The 21,299-nt window shown below is 39.8% G+C and overlaps 1 protein-coding gene across 1 annotated transcript in view; it reads left to right on the top strand.

The window, feature by feature from the left end:
- Positions 1-21,299, top strand: part of DERA (deoxyribose-phosphate aldolase) — a 46,917-nt gene that overhangs the window by 348 nt on the left and 25,270 nt on the right. Inside the window, exons 2-6 of the mRNA XM_031060523.1 lie at positions 8,080-8,177; positions 9,962-10,109; positions 10,780-10,875; positions 12,432-12,566; positions 19,171-19,299. Of these exons, the coding sequence (XP_030916383.1) occupies positions 8,080-8,177; positions 9,962-10,109; positions 10,780-10,875; positions 12,432-12,566; positions 19,171-19,299 (606 nt within the window). The remainder of the gene's footprint in view (positions 1-8,079; positions 8,178-9,961; positions 10,110-10,779; positions 10,876-12,431; positions 12,567-19,170; positions 19,300-21,299) is intronic.

Genomic DNA, 21,299 nt, shown 5'->3' on the forward strand with positions numbered 1-21,299 from the left:
CGGGGTCCCGGGACGGGCGAGGCGGAGCGGGGCTGTGCCGGGCCCCGGCTCCCCCAGCCCGGCCGAGCCTCCCCCGGGGCGGCTGCGGGACCGCGTTCCTCCGAGAAGCCGAAATAGAAACAGCGCTAGGGTTCTGTGCGTGTTCTGACACATCCCGTGATGGGTAACTGATGGGTAACCGCGAGGAGGCTTTGGGACTGCGGGTTAAACACGAGTTTCCGTGTCACACGTGGCTTTGGCTTTAGGGTTCCGAGCAGAGGTTGTAGGACAGCTTTGTATCCCTGGTCCTGTCACAAATCTAGACTTGCAGGGTCAGAGGTTCCGAGCAGGGTCAGAGGTTGTAGGACAGCCCCGAAGTCCTGGTCCCGTCACAAAGCTGGAGTTGCAGGGTTGGAGGTTGTAGGACAGCTCTGTATCCCTGGTCCTGTCACAAAGCTGAACCTGCACGGTCAGAGGTTGCAGGACAGCTCTGAGCCTGGTCCTGTCACAAATCTGGACGTGGTTCTCTCCTGTACGCCGTTCTGGTTTTCACGGGACTCTTCCTCCCCTCTTTCTCACCAAGAGATTAAAAGCACTTAATTTGGGCTCTGATTTGCAAACTCGAGACTCCGCCTCTTCTGATCATTCTTGTTGCTCGCTCTCTGGGGAGTGGTAAGGATTTTCCAGGTGTTTGCAGCTGGTCTCTGGGCCTGAAAGGTGGCTGTGCTTGAGATAAGGCAGAGAAAGGCTTTCTCTGCCTTTTCCTGGCTGGAGTTGCCTTTCTCCTCATTGCTGGGGAAGGGGAAAGTGCTACAGTTTCCTCAGCAAAACGCAGCTGCAGCAGTGGGATGAATTGAAGCGTTGAGACTTCCTCCAGGATGTGATAATTTGGTCATTATGAGTAGGTGGACAGTGAAATAGAGGAGACAGGAATGGCCCCATGGAAGAGGGGGAGCAAAGGCCAGCTGGTGTGGAACAGGCAGGTCTCAAAGCTGGCAGGAGCAGAGTTCAGGAGATTGTGGCATCACGTGCCTGTCATGACAACAAGCACAGGCACTTTTAAATGATTAGCCTGTGGATGGACAAGTGAGAGCTGTGTTTCCATTCACTGAAATTGTGTAAATGTTGCAGCTTTCAAAAGTGAGCTGTGTAATTTCTCTTTGATGTCCTCTTTGATGGGCTGCTTGTAGGGACAGGTGAGTTTCAACTGCAGCCATCCCAAGAGCTGAAACAAACATTAATAATGTGGTTGACAAAACATCACTGTTAGGAAAAACAGCTAGCACAAAAGTCTGCAAATGCACTTCAGTTTCTTTAAACTAGGGATGTGTCATGCTTTTTCTTAGTAAATTCAAGCTTAAAATTAGCTGATGTATGGGGAATCCAGAAACTTGAAGGTGAAGTCAGCTCAGTTCTGATAGTTGTTGCCATCCCTTCCCAGAGATCTTTGTTTACAGCAGTTGTGGTCAAAACAAGCTGTGTTAGATGTTCAGGGCTGGTGTAGGAAAGGCAATGGTGTGGCTGTCACCATGTTTGAGTGGCAGCTTCTAGCATCTGCCTTATGTTGGCTGCTTTAAAGAGAGAACTGCACCTCCCTCTAAATACATATCTGAAATACAGGAGCATACTAAATACAGCACTTAACATATCTTACTGCTGTGCCTTAGCTGGTAGCAGTACTCAGAAAGAACAGGCTAAACCCTTACCTTTATCTTTCATGGTTGCTAGCAATACTCACTGCTTCTGTCATTTAGGCACTTCAGCTTTTGAAGGTTTTGCAAGCCCGTGCCAGCAGCTTTAATTCAGGTGATTTGCCTTGTTTCCCACACAGCTTTGTGCAAAATTAGAGTCTTCTAACAGGGACATCTAGTGGTAAAATGTATTTTACTTAAAAATATATTGTTTGTGTCCTTTTCTATGTCTGCTGTTTCTGTACTAATGTCGTTATCAAAGCAGGAGGTCTCTGATGTTGCCATTAGAGAGGGTCTATTTGTTTTTCATTGGCAAACCAAACTCTTCACCAATCATGGCATGTAGTGCTTTCCTGTGTGATTTTTTAAAAAATAAATACATTTTTGTAAAATTCCTTGATTCTTCCCTCCTTATCTCCTTCCCTCGTGCCCATCACTGTGCCTTAGTAGAAGAAGGTTTTTCCTTGGACTAAAGAACAGGTGCATGTTCCTCAGATGAAAAGACCCTGATGTGCACAGTCAGAGGCTCACCAGCCTCATACACTGATACATTTGCCATCCAAGAGTCATGCAAAGAATCTGGACAAAGAGTTTTACAAGTTTTCCATTCCACAAGGACTGTTTGCAGACTTTGTGTGCTGGGGTTCACCACAATGCCTGCAGGGATGAGAATGAATGTGCCTTTCCTGCTCTGCTCTCCAGGGTCCTGGGTTATAACAGCCCAGATGTTTAATGTTTTGTCATGCTTCAGAAGAGTATCAGATGCAATTTTTAACATCACTTCACAATGAAGTAATGGAACATATCAGTTTTGGAAGTGCAAGCTGCTTTGGTTTAACTGTGGTGATGCAGACATGTGGGGACACAAGGACCATCGCCTCTGCCCAGCACTTAGAATGTACATGGAATATTGGGTCCAGTTTCTCTTTCCTGTGGCATTCACATTCTCTGAAAAAAATCCCTTCACTCAGGATTTTTCTCCTGAGAAGCCTCAGAGAAAAGGAGAACAAATTCCTATCTCATTTGCTTCTCCTGTGTTGTGCTTATGTGGAATGTGTTTGGAGATTGTTTACCCACAGATGATTGTTCCATTGGGTTCTGCTGTGAGTTGTTTTGGCTCTTTGGCCAATCAGGGCCAAGCTGTGTCAGGGCTCTGGAAAAAGTCACGAGTTTTCATTATTAGCTTTTTAGCCTTCTCTAAGTATCCTTTCTGTATTCTTTAGTATAGTTTAATATTCTTTAATATAGTATTATGAAGTAATAAATTAGCCTTCTGAGAACATGGAGTTAGATTCATCATTATTGCCTTCGTTGAGGCATTCCCAGCAAATATAATTCTTTCCAATTGGAAAGAGAGATTGATAAAACTGTCACAGCTTCAGCAGAGGCACAGCACAATGGGGCTGGGGCTGAAGGGGTTGCCCTGTGAGGAAAAGCTGAAAGAGTTGGGCTGGTTTAGCCCAGGAAAATGAGGCAGAGGAGTTCATAGTGGATATGAGAGAAAATCTGGGGCAGAACAGTCTGGTGCTGGGACAGGTTGGGCTCAGAGAGGCTGTGCAATCTCCATCCTTGGGGACTCTCAAAACCCACCTGAATAAAGCTCTCAGCAGCCTCAGAGCTGAGATGCTGCATTGCACAGGACAAATGATCTTCAAAGGTCTTCCAAATTATTCTACAATTATATGCTTTATTACCTCTGTGTGTCTATGTATGTCTGAATATATACACACACACACACACATATATGTATGTATTCTGAGCAATGACTAATTAATTGCAGTTGTTTTGAAGTGTTCCTGGATTCTTAAAAAACCCCATTATCTGTCTGTGTTGCTCAGACCCTCTAGCTGAAGGACCAAAAATACATTCATTATGTTTCAATTTCTATATTTTTAATTATAGTTGGTATTTCTGAGCCATCTACATGTGAGAGCTAGCCTGTTGGTAAGTGGCATTTAGATAATGAAGTGTTACATCCCTTTTCAAAACAGCATAATTCTGTTCTAATATATTAATAGCTACTTTTAGCCTGTACTGTGGCTCTGGTTCTTCACTGTTCTAACACCTTTTGAATCTGGTGGATAATTTTAATCAAATTTGAAGGACAAGTAGATGTCTTGGAAATAAGTTAGGCGCTGGGTGGAGTGACCAAATCAGTGCTTTTGTTGAGGGAAAGGCAGGTACAGATCAGAAATTACATGAATTTTCATTGCAGCTGTTTTATTTTGGCCTTTATGCCAGCCACAGAGTCCTGTTTTACTTATGGTTGTAAGGACCACATGAGGACAGCTGGCTTTTTGGGGTGAGGAGATGTCTCAAGAAGAGAGGAAACAACAGGGGACTTGGGCCTGATGTTCTGCCTCTCACTTCCTGAGGAAAGGCTTGTTGGTGGTTCCCAAAGTGCTTTGGAGGAGGACACCATGATCCGTTTTGTGTGATCCATGGACAGCCCTGTGTGATTTCACTGGCACAAGGCAGAAGAGCTGATTTCTACATCCTTTGAGTATCTGGATGCTGATAACTTGGAGACTGAACTTCTGTCGTATAAAAGAAAGACCCACATGAAATTGAGGATCTCTTGGTCCATATCAAGTGTCTCTATGGAAAAATAACATTGACTTCTGTCTTGACAGAGCTGAAAACCCCCAAATCTCTAAACAGCTTACATGGTGAGACATCTGTAACAAGACCTGATCCCAAAGCCTTTTCTCCCATTTCAATGGCTTTGCTCAGCTCTGTGTGACCAGCTGGGGTCAGCCTGTGTCCAGCTGAGCTCCTCCTTTCTCCAGGGAAGGTTCAGGATGCAGTTTGAGTCTCTTCTCCTGAAATAACAGCTTTCATCACTTCCCTTCCCCGTCTGATCGTGTGCTCATGGTAAGAGCAGGAGCACACATGCTGTCTCTGGCACACAAAATGAAATAACCACTTGAGGGGGGCAGCTCCTTTTGGGAACAGTGCTGCCTAAAAATGCTTGTGAAACTATTGCCTCAGGCGTTCTTGAGCTTTCTGTTTCACCATCTGAAGGGATGCCATCAACACGTTTTTTTTTAAAGCTTCTGTAAAGCTTAGTCTGTTTTATGAGGAATGTGTTAGGAAGCTTAGATATTTATGTAATTATCCTAATGAAGTGGTTTTATTTATTGTTTTCTGAGGAAATGCTCGGTATTTTTGGATTTGTGTTCTTCAAAGAGAGGAGATGAATTTCCTGTTAAGGAATTGAATATGATTTTTTCAGATGTCTTCAGAGAAAAAAGTAAACTAGAAGAGTGATTACAGAATATTGGCTAATTAGCTGTAGTGTAACTGCTTTAATTACTTTTATCCCTGAAGCCACATGACTGTGCAGATGACTAGCAGATGACTTATTTAAAAAAAAAAAAAAGACATGTTCACACTGCAAGGTTAATGAGCCTAATTAAATATAGTTTTCCTTAGCCAGATACTAAATCATAAAGCTTGGGGGAATGAGGGAGGGGGAGAATCCAAAGGCAGTCAGTTCTATTTCAAAAAATGGTTTTATTCTGATATTTAATGAAAAAAAGAGAAAAGCTGGAATTGTCAGGGATTTTTCTGAATAAAGGCACTTAGATCTAAAGATTTGATGAGACCTCACATGGCAAACTTTGAAAGTCTATTTAGAGACAATTATGCCGAGACATATTTGTTTTCACTTACCCATTGCTTTAATTAATGTGGGAATGGGCTTGAATAAAAGGTCTGTGTTATATGGAAGTCTCCATCTGCTGCTGCACATTACCAGAACCTTTGTCCTTCCTTGCCGTGCCATTTTTATGGCACCATTTTATTTCCTGCAGTAAAAGCTGCATGATGTCTCTCATTAAGTTGTACAGAAAGGATGGAGTTCTGATTTTTTGTTAAATGATTCCTTTTTTTTTTCTAATAAATTTTCTGCCTGTGCTGTGCTCTGTGGTTTGAGTTCCCACACTCAAAAAAAATACTTGGAGATCCACATTCTGTGGTCTTGCTGGGACTCTTGCATCCCATGCACAAAAATTAGATATTAGACATTACTGAGTTGCCATGTGTACTTTTGTGACTAGCCTTGAGTCCCTGAGAGCAGAGGGGAAAATGTGTCAGACAGTGAAAAGGGCTCAAACCAATGGATTTTGTCATATTTGCAAAAAACTTGCAGTCAGCTATTGCTGATCAGCTGCTATTTGGTGACTTTCACAGGTGACTTTGGGCAAAGCAAAAGTAGTAGATATTTCCACTTCCACTCTCTTCCACACCTTTTGTCCCATTATGAATTGCCTTTTTTCTTTTTCTTTTTTTTTTTTTTCTTTCTACAAGTGACTTTTTAGTTGTTTATTTCCTTTAAGCTGATTTAGTGTGCAGGGCTCTAACATCTTAAAAAGATTGCTTAGACCTGAGTCAGGATGCTCAAGAGGCAGGTTGGGTAGATACAGCAGCTTTATCAGACTGAATCCTCTACCAACAATGGCTAATGAAGAATTAACCTACTCATGGGCAAAATTTGTGTCCTTTCATTTAAATTTTCATCTCAAACTTGAATTTTCCTTGACCGACTAGACACCGTCTTCACATTCTCCCAAAGAATTGTTTTTATAAATCATTTACTGATTGGTTTTCTTGATTGTCTTCAAAAGTGTAGAAAGAATAGGTTAGAGCAGACCAGCTGAAAGGATCCTTATTAGAGAGGGAGAAGCTGAGTTCCTCATCTAAACTGCTTCTTTTGGTTTTATCACATTTTCTAAAGGGGCTGAAAGGTCACTGTGCACCCAGGAGGGTTCAAAAGTTATTATAATAAATGGGATTATGATGAAATGGTGCTACCTCAGCGCTTGGCACAGGTAGCAGAAGAATCATAACACAGAGTTTGTGTGTCCCTCCTCTATATATTGATTTATGCGTGTTTTCCTCCCCCATGGACTTTGTCAAATATATCCTGATAGGCAAAAAAGGAGGAAAGTTGTAGCCATGGTTTTTTTAGCAATTTTTTCTCACTTGCTTTCTTCACATCAGCTGAGCTGAGCTCCTTGTTTTGGGGACAGAAGGGATAAACCTGTGGCTTTGAAATTGGGAAGAATAACAAGGGTTTGTTGTTTGACTCACTTACAACTTTCCAAGCTCCCCCTTTTCTTTATTGTCATGCAGTGAGTGATGCTAAACTCTTTAAAAAATCCATAATTCCTTAGGATCCCTTTGGTTTATTTGTTCTGCTTCCAGCTAAGACTTTGTGGTACCACTCACTAATAGTTTGTATGTGGTAATAGGACAGTGGTAGCTTACTTATGCTCAAAACAAGATTTTCTTCAGCTGTTTCATGTTGTCCGGCATTTCCTCTGAGTCATCTTTACCCTAAATTGGTTTTTGTACATCTAGGAAAACAAGCTTTTATTTACACATACTTTGGCTAGTATATTAGTTTTCTACATTTTTTTGGCTATTAAAGCTATTCAGTAGGAAGAAAAAAAAAGTATAAGATTTCAGTACAAAATTAGTGATTTTGTCTACCAGCTTTTTTTTTTTTTTTAAGTTTTAAGCATTTTTTTAATCAATATGCTCAAGGGAAATGCAATTTACCACTGTAGTAAAGAAGATTCATAGAGTGACATGCTCTTAATAAATTCAGTCACCCAGAATTATGATCTCCTAGTACCTGCCTATGCCCATGTCCATATTCTGCCCTTAACTGGGGATGATATTTGATGAGTGATGGTGGTGATTTGCTGATGATTGCTGGTTAATGATTGTTGGTGTTATTTTCATGGAATGCTTGTACGATCGGTATTTAGAAGAATTATTTACATTTTGGGATGTGAGAGATTTTAAAGATGCTCGAGTTTCTTTTTCCTGTGTACTCTTATATTAAAAATTACACTCTAGATTTACCATACTAAGCAGAAATTTAAAGATTTCAAGAGCCTGAGCCCTCAGTTCACCTTTTTCAGTCAGTTACCCTTTGTTAAGCAGTGGCCAATACTTGGTTCTTCTGGCTCTAGACAGTTTCATTATTTTAGTACATGCATCTGCTGCTCTTTGGGAATTCTGGAATTTAGAAATAAGCCATCAAGCAATGGCAGAAGGCTGTTTTTAGTTTTTTTTTTTTTTTTTCATGCTACATGTATAATAAACTTATATTTAAGTTTACAAGACAGTGTCTCTGTCTCATCAGCACTCAGTTAATTCACTTGTAATGGCACACAGAATATGCTGTGTGAAATATCCAGTTCACAGATCATCCCCTGACAGAAGCTGAGGTTATTTTGGACTGGTGATAAGTACACAAGCCATTAGAAGGACATGAAAGCACGACACTCTCTTCAGAGGCTCCAAACTTTCTACAGCTTTCTTCTGAAGTACCGCACCATATATTAAAAGAACACAGAAATAGATGAAGCTTTTTTTTTTTTGTTTCTCTCCCCAGAACTTGGCTGGATCTCAAAAGTGTATGTGAATCGACCTGCAGTGGTGAGGCATGCAGAACAAATTAAAAAATGGAAAACTCTGAAAGGTAATTGGCAAGTAAGTGCTCTTCTTACGCATTCTGTTCCTGTATTTTTAAAGCAGTCACTCTGCCTCTCCAGGCTGTAGTATTGAATTTTTTTCAAGATACATGTAAACTTAAAAGATGTGCTTGTCCATGTCTTATTTTTGTAATTTGTATTTGATGATGATGGGATGGAATAAGGTGATGCATTTATCCAAACAAGTTAAAAACCATATAACTCATGACTGGCAAAACTGCAAATGGATTTAAGTCATCTTTATTCATGAGTGGATTAAATTGTGTATTACTATCCCTCCACATTTATTCTGTTTTCCAGACAGACTTCTCTGCATGCTGCCTTCTTATTTTTTAATTTTAAAGCTGTAAGATATGATCATGGTCCCTGTCAAATTTGACCTACCTGGATGATTTTTCTTTGCTTAAACATTCTCAATGTGTGTGATTTCATTGCTTAATGAGTTTTTTTAGCTAAAAATCAAAAATCCTGACTGGCTGTGGCATTTGGTGGGGGGAAGGAGCCCACTAATGTTAGGAAAACTGACTTTTCAGCTGCTGAGATAAGGTAAATGGTTGGTTATTGTCCATCTTAGTATAAAAAGACAAACTTTTTCTCCGTTCACCAAGCAGCTGTTCTGCAAACAATGCTTGGGATGCCTCCTCTCTGCACTCTGAACAACTTGTTTATATGCAACAGTAGCTGAAAACCTGAAAACAGGAGAAAGGAAATGATGAAGGATCAATCTTAAGAGTGGAGTGTAACAACGAAGCAAGAATCATTTAATTATACTCAATTCTTTAAAAAGTTGTTAAAAGTAGTTGAAGGGTGTCAGAAGCATCTCTCCTTTGTTTGAACATTGTCACAGCAGGGCAGTCATGTGCTGTTTTCTCAACAGAGTTGATTTTGAACCTGTACATGTTTGAATGTGAGCAGCATCACAGATTCAAATCCTGTAGCCTGTTTCCCAAAATACCCAATTGGAAAACCTTTTTAAAACCCCTGAAGTTTATACCATTTCTTGAAGCCCCCTGACTACATCTGTCTTCATGACTGTGATTCATGTCATAGGAGAGGAGACAAAAATTCCCACAAACAGAGGATAAAAAAATCCAAGTAAAAGTAACATAAAACTATTTCTAGGGAAAATTCCTTTCAAATCATTATAGGATGAAAGGAGGAAGCAGAAACAATCAGTCAGGCTTAGACCAACAGTGGCCAGTGATTGTTTATTACCCCATTGCCATTGCAAACTGTCCCTCTGTACAAGTGTCCTGTAAGAGAAGTCAGCTTTGAGTGAAGCCATCGCTGTAAATGAGCATTTTCTGGAAGACCTTCGACAGATAATTCAAAATAATGTCTTAAGCTCAATTTTTGTTCAGCAAAAAAAGCTCATAAAAATTTTAGTTATGCTTCTGTTCCATTCTTTGATTAATAAGTCTTTTAGAATTCTGAAGCATTTCCATCTAAAGAGGGCTTTAACCTTGTCACTTACCTCTTGCTTTTGGGCTTTTTTTGCACCAAAATTACAGGTGTTTTTTATTCCTGATTCACACAAAAAGAAGTGGATCCTTTTGAGATCCTTTTGAGGAAGTATCCTCTGTACCATTAGATATGCTGAAGACATGAACAAATATTTGCCAGCCTGTCTACCCTAAGCCATTATTTGCTTCTATGTTCCATCCTATACATTTCCCCACTGTCAGAGTGAGAGCCATGCTTCTGATTCCTGCACTTCTAAGGCAGTTTGGCCTTGGAATTGCAAACAGCAATGCTCCATTCCTTGCTTTGTTCCCTTTACAGGCAGCCTGGCTGCTGAAAGCTGTCACCTGCATAGACCTCACCACTCTCTCAGGTGATGATACTCCTTCAAACGTTCAAAGGCTGTGTTTTAAAGCAAAGCACCCTATCAGAGAGGATCTGCTCAAGGCCTTGGACATGCATGATAAAGGTATGGTGGCTTTTGGGGTGTGTATTTTCTAGAGGAAATGTCTGTGTTTCCTTGTTATTTTCTCACTTTTTGGAAAGGACCTTGGTCCACTCCTTGGACCAAAGGCGAATCATGCCTCTGATTGAAGCCATACACATAAATATCAAAGATTCGTCTTTTTATAAAAACTTGGATTTATGGACTCTTCAGACAGGTGAAGTATAAAATATGAGGTCAATTATCTGCGAGTTGGAGAGAAGAGCACTTCAGCTAGAAATGCAGGAGAGCTGCATTAACATAAAGACTGCTCAGTTGCTGCTGGGCTCAGTTTGGCTCCACAAGTAAGAGCAGAGCTTGGCAGTGCAGTTTCTCTTGCAGCAATTTGCTGATCAAGCATAACTGTGATCAAGTCTTTACTGTGTTGGCATTAAACTGTGAGTCTGTCAATAAAAACTTTGGAGTTTTAGCTGCTGCTAATGCAGACTTGCTCCCTGGGTCAGTTGAAGGGATGTGAGGGAGGAAACAGCACAAGAATTACCTGGGCCATTTGAGCAGCATAACAGACATCCCTGGTGTGCTGCTTAAATCCTTGTGAGAACACAGGAGTGGGAGGTGAGGACAATGCACAGTGCTCATGGAGAAGGTGGAATTCTCTGTATGCAAAAGGGAACTGTGGGGTTTGCTTTTGCAGGTATCACTGCTGCAGCAGTTTGTGTGTATCCTGCAAGAGTCTCTGATGCTGTGAACACCCTCAAAGCTGCTGGTTGTAACATACCAGTGGCTTCAGGTAAGCTTTATTCGAAAATATCCCATTAAATAATTTGATGTTATGAAATAGATAGAGAAATCCAGAAGTTTGGACTTGCTTTTGTGTCAGGGAGTAAGGTGAAAAGGTAACAGGTGGAAGGAAAGGAAGGAGGATTTTCTTCTGGTATAATCTTTTGTTGTCTTCCAACTTCAAGCTTATAAGGAATGCAAAATCTTTTTGCTAGAAGCTTTTCAAAGAGGCCTTTAAAATATATCAGTGTTTTTCTCACCTGGATAGAAGAAATTGAGATAGAGTGCTGGACAAGTATCAGTATTCACTAAGTAGATGATGATGATGATGCTGATGTGAGTTCTAATAAAGGTTTATTTTCCCTATCATGTTTGGCTTTTAAGTGCAGTCCTGTGTCAAGGTCAGCAACTGTGTGCCACACACCCGCTCATGCAGCCTCTTCCAGGATGGAGGGAAAAAGAGAATTGGAAGAGTAAAAGTGAGAAAATTTGTGGTTTCAGATAAGAGCTGTCTTTTTGTGCACTCCCAGCCCACTCACCAAGAAAAGGCCTTGACTCTGTGCTGGCACTACTCTGCACTTACCAAACCATCCCTGGAGAGCCAAGGCTGTTTCCTGCACAAATCCAAACCAGCCCAGCTACAGTGAGGATAACTATCCCAGCCAAAAGCAGCACATCCTGCGGGCTGACTTCAGGGAAGCTGTGAGCAGAGCCAGCGGTTGTTGCCTGCTGAGCAGGTTCAGGACATCCAAAATCTAAAAGGGTCAGCTCTTCTCCAGTCATCATACGTAAGGGACAAGTCCTGAATTTACAGGAAGCAAGAAGTACAATCAAAGAATTACTCAGGTTGGAAGGCAGCCCTGGATATGATCTGGTCCAACCCCCTGCTCAAAGCAGGGTCTGACTTTGAAGTTAGATCAGGTGTTAAATGCTAAGATACATGTGAGTTTTTTGTTCTTGTTTCATTGTGTAGGGGAAAAATACTTACTAAATGCATTTATATGTCAGAGAGAAAGACAATCTCTGACAGAGCCATTAGTTTTTCCATTTCCAAAGTTACCTTCGAGTTTTGTACTTAACCATCATAAACATAATCTCAAATAGAACTCATCGAAAGCAATTTTTGCTATATTGTGATTTAACCATTAAATGCATTATTATGATTTAATCACGATACTACTTAAAAGAATTGGAGAAAATTAAAAATGTATATATTGCTTCATATCTGAGCTCCTTGTTTGCTCAGTCTGCTGGAAGCAATAGGTATTGTGCTTTTATCTAGGCTGTTCTGGAAAACATCGAGGCATGTGAAAGATCTTTTCACAAGATGCACTTACCTTGCTGGACATTGGTTTTTGAGGGTAGAGCCAATGTTTCTTGTGGATGAAGAGAGAGTAGGATGAGGTGCCTGTAATTTTTTTTAATCATGGCAAGTATTAAACAAAAAGAATAATGTTCAAACTTTTTGGTGTATTACTGGTATTTTCAATTTTATGGTCGATTTCTAAAACTCTTAACACATTCATTAAACATTTCTTCCTTCTACCTGCACCCCTTTCATGCTAGTGGCTGCTGGGTTTCCATCTGGACAAACTCCTCTGGAGACCAAACTGGCTGAAATAAAGCTGGCAGTGGAATATGGGGCCCGAGAGATTGACATTGTCATTAGCAGGAGTCTGGTGCTGACTGGCCAGTGGGAAGGTAAGTAAAAAAAAAGTTCCTTTGGCAAGGAGCCTAAACCTTGCTATAAGCACATGCAGGGTCTGTCTTTGTCTCTTCCCCAAACCTCTCCATCAATCCTTGAAGTATTTGATCTTTCCCCTCAGAGTAATCTGGGGCTCTGAGCTAAATAAAAACTATTTAATAGAATTTATGACAAAGGGTTGCATTTTTTGAGAGGGATGCTGTTGGAAGTTGTGGCAGGCTGGGCCGGCAGAATGACTTTGTGGTTTGAAAATTCCCATCTATTCCCTCTGTGCCTTAGAGGATTTTGTGTACAGCATTTAAAAAATAGCAAGTAAAGGCCTAATTATTGGAAGAGTTTTGTTAGAAAGCCCAAGGGCCTGCTAATGTAGATGATACCTTTTAAAATATACATGTTTCATTTCTTGACGAAAACACGTATTCTAGTTGTTTTCTTTTTGCTGAAAGTTGAGGGAACAAATTGACTGTTCATATTATTATTGATGTTCTGGCATCTGTAGACTACTACTAATTAGTTGGAACAATAATGCTGAAGATGGTTTTTGCTCTAATTGCATCCTTAATGTACTGTGAATGGTTTGCCTTAAGTGCTGACAGTGCTCCTATAACTAATCTCCATGTGAAGGTAGACACATCATTGTCTTGGAATGAATTTTCCATTTAGCTGTATAATGCAGTGCCAGAATATCCTATGTGCTTGGCAGACTTTATAATGAAGGCCTGGTACCTGACTTTATTTAAGGAAATAACAGAAATCACAGTAATAGATCATGTTTTCTGGACTTCTTGCAATTAACAGTTAGAACTGAACCCAAAACCCCCACATGTTTCTGCATCTGTGTCTTCAGGACTGGTTTCCTTGCTGTAATATCTTGGCCTCTTTTGTAGTATTTGAAATCTCCATACTTTAGGTCTTAATTATTTAAGGATTAATATATTTTTTTTAATGTGAAGGAGAACTCAGAGGAGAAATACAGGGCTTGGATTCAGAGAGAGAGTTTGGATCATGACTGAAATGAATGGGATATGAATTACTCTTTGTGGTCACAAATTACAAGGGAGGAGTACACAGACACAGCAATGATAGATGTGCTATAAAGCTGTCACATTACTAAATAAGTAAATTAGAGATGGCTTTTAATTTGGTATGAATATTCTTTTATCCAGAGCCGAAGTCTTGACAAGGTTGAAAGCCATCCTTATTTTATATATTTTTAAATATATATTTATATATATATACACATATATGTGTAGCTACATATAAAAGGTGTCTATGTGGCTTATATAATTTGTAGACACATAGAGTTTATTTATTTATGTCATTAATTTGTTGCTGTCCAAATGATTTCCTAAGTTTATTCATGAATCTGAATCTGTTTGTGACACGTGAATACATGATCTTGAAAGAAAGCTACTTCAGGAACAGCATTTACTTGTGCCATAAGGTGAAAAATTACAATATTTAACTTTCCTATATAGAAATAAAGGTATTTCATTAGGTGATCTGTATATTTTGGTGAAAATCTAGTGTTCTGTCTTCCTGTTTAGCTTTCAATAGATATGTTACCTGTGTGATTAGGAATAATTTAGAATAATATATAAAATACTTATAAGGAATCTAGAAGAAGAGACAAAAAAGGATTTTTAGGCTAAATCCCTATATTACATAAAATTAAGTAGTGCAGTACCTGTGCCTGTGTTTTAGGCACTTCATCAACTAAAGCTGCCTTGCAATTATATTATAACTTATGCTAATAGTAGTAGCCATTATAATAATAACAAAAATAACAATAATAATAATATGCTTCAATGGGTATTTTCTTATGCTGACAGCCTTCACAACCTCAGAAGTTACTGAAAAAAATCTATGTGGTGGAGTGCTTTTTAGTTCATTTCTAGCTTTTCTTCTAGCCTGTGCAATAATTGGGGTCACCACAATAGAATAGTGTTGCTTTGTGATTTGCTTCAAAGGCTTGTTTGGTTATTAAATATTTTAGTGTATGTCCAATTATGTCAAGTTATTTTAAAGAAATTCTTGAATATTGCTGGAGCTCTTTATGACACTCAGAATGCATTTTCCAGATCTTTGTGAAGTAATTGTTAAGATCTTTTAAATAATGCTGAGTGTGAAAGCAGCTTTATTGGACAGCTAAATTACATCAGAAAATAACATGAAATGAAATACAAGTTTATGAATTTACATACCTTTTATAAGCTTTTAGCTTTTAAAGCAATACTACTTTAAAGTAGTTTACTCAGCTTTTGTCTTGTATTACTTGACAAAGTATGGATTAAACATAAATTACCAATTTGGACACTTCCTTTAGACACAGAATGTGGAGTTTTTATGTAAGGACTGATCAAGTTGACCAACAAATTGTTGAAATAGACTGGATCTATTTATTATTCATTTTTTCCCCCTGTCATCAGCATTTGCTGAACTCCTGAAGTTGTGTGGGGTGCAGTAATGTCAGTGCTAATTCCACAGCTGCTAGCAAACACCTGGACATGCTACACTGTCAGTGGCTGCAGGAGCATTGTTAACCCATCATTTGCTCTGTGGTAGTTGAATTTTCCTGTAAAAAAAGGGAAAAAAATTCCAGTTATACTCTGAGAAATTCGAGCAAGACTGCATCCATGGTATAACCCCATTATGAAAAGTGCTTTTCACTGCTGCTGATTTTTTAGGTGTGGGTTTAGAGGCTTTGATCAGGGACTGGGACCTTTTTTTGTGCTACATACTTCATAAACAGCACAGGCAGAACACAGTCCCTGCTCCAGAGCCTTGGAGAAGCCTCCCCACGTTGTTCAGGAGGGTTGTAGCTGGATCTACCATTTGTAGATGGGCAGACTGCCCTGCTGCACTGTGGTATTTGCTGGGTTCCCAGGACGAAGGAGGAATTGAGAATCTGGCTCCATGTTCTTAGAAGGCTAGTTTATTACTATATTACATTACATTACATTTATTATACCATATACTATATATTTTATACTATATATTTTATACTGTAATATGTATATATAATATATTATATTATATATTATATTATGCTATACTAAAACTATACTAAAGAATAGAGAAAGAATACTTACAGAAGGTTTAACAAGATACTGATTAAAAACTCCTGACTCTCTCCTCCGAGTCTGACACAGCTCGATGGTGATTGGTCATTAAATAAAAACAATTCACCTGTTGGATTAAAAAAAATCTCCAAGCACATTCCAAAGCTGCAAAACACAGGAGAAGCAAATGAGATAAATATTGTTTTCCTTTTTCTCTGAGGCTTTTCAGCTTCCCAGGAGAAGAAATCCTGGAGGAGGGATTTTTCCAGAAAATATGACAGTGACACTGCACAGTGTCTGTCTGGTGCTGGCAGCAGCAGCAGCTCGGGCTCCTGAAGCCCAGCTCTGTCTCCAGAACGTGAATCCCTGGAGTTGCACATATGTGAGGCGGTTGTGTTGTGCTGATAGCCTCGTGCTTGTCATTTTGTTAACAAACCTGCCATTAACATGCCAGACACCAGGGGCTCCAGCTCATTTTCCAGTTTCCAGCCCATCACAATCACCTTGATCTTTTGGGCTAACGGAAATCAAAACATCTTCTCATCTCAATTTCTATGCGTTGTCACTGACTAGAAAAAAACACCAAAAAAATTGAATTTTTTAAAAGAAAAGTGATTTTATTACCACATTTTTGAAGAGCTATTCCATTAAAAAATTAAGTGTGGTTTTTTCTCCTTTTAGGAGATCTGGATTATCTCCTTTATTTTGTGATTTTTAGGAGTATTGTATTACACCAAAGTAACAGACCATCTAGACAACCTAGTGCAGATTACAGCCAGCAGAAATTATCAAGGATGTTTGCTTGGGAAATGTACAGGGAAGAAACATGTTCTCTGCTGTATTTAATAGCTGCTAAAATTCAATATAATGTACTAAATATTCACAGTGTTACGAAAATGACAAGGACACTTACAACTCTTGTGTTTTATAACAGTGGAATTAAAACCACAGCTACAAAAGCATTTTTTCCCCCTACAAAATAGGATTTTTTCTGACTTCAATAAATGCATCTAGTAAAAGCAGATCTGAAGTTCATGAAAACTGTCAGGTATCTCAATTGATGCAAAGTAGAAGAGTTCTTTTGTCACATCCATTTGAACAGCTGGGTCAGTAGAGCTCCTGCACACTGTATTTGTGAGCAGCTGCCTCCAGGTATATTCTATACAGCTTGGCTTGCTTTGGGGTTTTTTTTGTTGATTTATTGGTTTTAGTAGCTTTTTTGCTTTTTTGCTTTTTTTTTTTTTTTTCTTTCCTGGCTTAAGATTTAGTCTGCTTTTAGAAAGGATAATATTGGTTAATATGCTGGAGAGTTCTGGCCATTTGTTTGAGAGCTTTTGCTTTTTCCTTGTTTTTAGGAGTCAAAAATAAATTCTCTTGCAACCTCTCCATGGGGTTCTTAGCTCATTAGTTGAAAATATGCCTGCAGGGTTTCCTGTGACAGAGTTTTTTGGCCAAAATCTTTGTGCCACTGCTGCTAACCAGAGATGCAGTGTGTGCTGTGGCAGTCGCTGGTGCTCTGCACAGCTCACAGATATTCCTGCATTTGTAGCACCCAGCTTTGATCCTGCTGCTGTTCAGCCTGATGCAACTGAGTCCTTAAGTGCTGGACTTTTTGGCAGCACAGACTATCCCACAGGAAGCCCAGCACTCCTTGAAACACTGAGTACATTTTGAAGTGTGACCGACTAGACATTTAGACGTTTGCCCAAGATTTTCAGGATAATCCCATTATTTGTGCCTTGATTTAAATCTGACTGAGTACTGAAACTTCTCCTTTTATTTTTGAAAGGAGCCGGAGTTTTTACACTTGTTCTGTATCAAAGCAGTCCCACCTTGCACTGGGACTGTCATGCTTTGGCTCAAATGTAGTTGCATTTCAATCTATACTTGTACTGCAGGCTTGAAAATGCCCCGTGAACCTCAGCTGTCGTCTGCAGTAATTGTTCTCTGAATAAAGAGCAGCATTTCTTACCTACACACCTGTCCCACTGAAGTGTGCCCGCTTTTCCTCCACCCCAGCTAAGCTGCCAGACACGGGTGATTGAGGATCCTGAGTGTTCCTGGCCGTGGGATGATGAGTGCTGGCAGGCAGCGAGGCTGCTCGAACCAGCCTGACGCTAATTGCATGTAAAAGCACCTTCCAACTGCAAGGGAGGCTGCTGGAGCTGCAGTGCCAGGGAACAACAGCTGTGAGGATGGAATTTCTTTTCATGGAATCCAACCTAAACGTACATTTTGTTGATTTTGTTTTGACATTTCTGGTGGCGTATCTCGAAGGTAGGGAAAACTTTTTCCTCTTGTTACCGAAGCTAGAAGAAGAAGAAAGCTGCTTTCTCTGGGTTTTCAAAAGCTTCAGGAAAAGAGTTGATCCACAAAAAGAGATTTCATTTGGATCTAACATGAGTAGGATTATTAAATGCACAAAAAAAATAAAAAATAGCACAGGTCCTTTGTGTTTCCTTTTGGAGCCTCGATTTGATGTAGGTTTCTGGAGCATCACCAATTGATCAATAAAACATGTTAGACTGCATGCTAGTTCTGATTAATTCACACCTTTGGTACACAGTGAGAAACAAGGTGAAGCCTGGTGTCTATAAAGGGACTTGCTAAGTGCATCAGCCAGTTGTCTGCTAATGTGTGCAGCGTGTCTCAGAAGGCCAGCCCAGCAATTCCAGCTCTGGACACCCTGGTGTGCCCATGGCATCAGTGGGATGAGGGCCCTGCCACAGCTGCCAAACCCTGCCCCACGCTTCCAGGTCTCACTTAAGGGCTGAGGGGAAAAGTCTAGTATTGCTGAAAAAACCAAAAGTCTTTCTAGCCTGGACTGTTTTAGCAAGACCTATTTAAACCTGTATTTTAGCCTTCTGTCAAAGAACTTTTTGATTATGTGTTTGAAGATTGACAATTTGTCAAAAGGACCCTCTTGCAAAGCATCCTGTTTGTTCCTTTTGCATCTTAGTTTTTTTTCAATTCAAAATCCAGAAGTGGTGACTGTGTATTGTAAAAGCTGCTTTTCTCCCCGCACAGGAGCAATCTTAAACATCCCAAGCAGCCAACTTCTGACAGCAGTGCTTCCTTAGTTTCTGGCTTTTCTAGTCTCCCTCTGTGTAAACTTTTGTGGGAGCACTGCTGAATTTTACCAGGAAGGGTAAAAGGGAGAATTTCACTGGCCAGGTGCAGAGGAAAACACAGCTATTCTGAGTACTGATTCAATGTGCTACCATATTTATTGCTGGGAAAGCTGGTTTAAGATCAATCTTTACCACCACAGCATTTTTTTACTGCTGATGTATTCATGGGCATTTGGTACATTTGTATTTTGAGAGAGCAGACATTAATAGCTATTAAGTAAAGTCTGAAACTGCTCGGCGTTGTTAATTACCTCCAGTCATGTAATTTATTGAACTTACAAAACTTAAGTTCCTGAGTGCTACGACTAATTATAAGATTGGAAATTAATCCAGAAGTGGAAATTACAGCCATACTTGAAAATATCTCTCAGGCAACTTTGATCATTTCCACATGCTTTCATCGCCAGGTCTGTACGAGGAGATCCGTCTGTGCCGTGCAGCCTGTGGAGAAGCTCACATGAAAACAATCTTGGCCACAGGTGAACTGGGCTCCCTTGCCAATGTCTACAAAGCCAGTATGATAGCTATGATGGCAGGTAAATACCCTTGGTTCTCCTTTTAAGCTAAGAATGTCTTTGCTATATTATTTATGAGGCTTAAAAAAATTCCGGTCGTGGAAGTTTGGTTTTGTCGATGGTGGAAAAAATTTGTGTAGCAATTACTTGAAGCTGCAGGTGGAGTAATGAAGTGTCACTTGTTTTGTGTAACCTACAAAAAACTGCCTGAAATGTTAAGTAAGAAACTGCTGAATGGCAAGGGTTGTAGAAACAAGTAGAATTCATTGTCAAACATCTGATCTGATCAGAGTATTTAATAAAGGCATGTGGGGCAGGCACACTCCTGGAGGCAGCTGTGGTGACCTACAGTTAGGATGTGGCTAGGTGGCTCACAAGCTTGTTTTAAATGTAAGGGGAACTCCCCAGTGAAGATTCATGCCAAAAGCTCTCAGTTTTGGTTCGTGATCACTTCTAACCACCTCTGAGAGGGCAGCTCAGGAAACCAACCTTCCGGAACAGGACAGAGCTCCCAGGGGCTGTGCATACTTGGTAGGTGTTACAGTTTTCTTAGCTGAGCACCCATTTGATGCCAGATTTTCAGCAGTGCATTCTCTCTCTGCAGCTTTGGTACAACCTTTCCTAGCTGAACCAGATTATAGTTCTGTGTTTTTATGTTGGAGATGCAAAGTTGGGAATTGGCTCCCAGGCACTTGCTTTTCCCACTGTGCTTGCAAGTGGGCTCCTCAAGTTTATTTCTAGAAGTGTAGATATACTGAGAACCACTTGGGTTAGTCTGTCTTCTAAACTTCCCCTCATTTTTATGTTAATTTTTTCCTCCCTTTTTTCCTTCAGACTTGAAATTCTTACATTAAAGCAAGAAAAATGTAATCAAGTGTCTTGTCAGTATTTAAACAAATATTCAGCTTGCTGCTGACCTCACTGTTACCATACACAATTCTGTGCTTCTTTGATTCAAGTGGAATGGAGAGCATTTCAGGCTTCTCACAAGCCCAGCTACAATGCCTATTAGCATCATTAGACACAGAGGATCAGTATTATGCCACTAAATATTGCTTTTAATTAGAAGAGGTGTAAGAAATACATATTTCATTGTGATCACTTTTCGTACCACTGTATCACTGAGTAGTGAGAAATTCAGCTTGTAAAGCATTTTACCATTTTCAGAATTTTGCTGGTGTAGTTTTTTTGAAATACAGCAGATGGCTCTATTGTTAATGATTTTCCTTGCCTAGTTATTCATTTTACAAGATACTTATCCATCTGAATATATCCAGTAATTTCCTTATTTCAGTCTTTTGCTCTTTCTTTGTGGGTACGCATAAAAATAAGAATTTATTTGCACTCTACATACATCCATTGAGGACCAGGCTTTCAGACTCCAACTTGTCAGAACTGCTGAGAGCCTCAAATTCCAGTTGAATTTTGTTTTATTTGTATCTTTGTATCATTTTGGGGAGAAAGTGAATCCATAGTATAGTGGATTCAACTGAAGAAGTGGCTTTAGAAGTTTTTGCTGCCTCTGACCAGTTCGTCCTTTCCTTTACAGCAAAATAAAGTTCCTTCAGCTGGGCTGTTAGAAGTGCTTCTCATGCATCATTGTGAGTTGAGTTTTCAAAGAATTCCAGTTAAATATTTTTCCAGAAAAGGGTTAACTAGTTACCTGTGGGGTTTTTGATTGGTTGGCAGTGTTTTAGGGTTTTTTAAAATGGTCACAGCCTCAGTAATCTGGTTCACAGCCTTGCTTTGCATGCAGTTGTATCAGGTCAATTGGGGATGTGCAGTCCTCAAACTGTTCTTGCTTCACTGTCCATGATGCCAGCCTGGCATGTGGGGAGCACAAAATCCTGGGGTTACAGAGGTTTGCAGTGCCTTGCTGAGCATGCACACATTCACCAGGGTCCTGAAGCACAAAGCCACCAGGGGTATAATATATAAAATATAATATAATTTATATAATAAATTATAAAATATAAATAATATATAATACATAATACATATATTAATATTAATCATTAATA

Source organism: Geospiza fortis, unplaced genomic scaffold, assembly GCF_000277835.1.
Source record: "Geospiza fortis unplaced genomic scaffold, GeoFor_1.0 scaffold13, whole genome shotgun sequence".
Lineage (NCBI taxonomy): Eukaryota > Metazoa > Chordata > Aves > Passeriformes > Thraupidae > Geospiza > Geospiza fortis.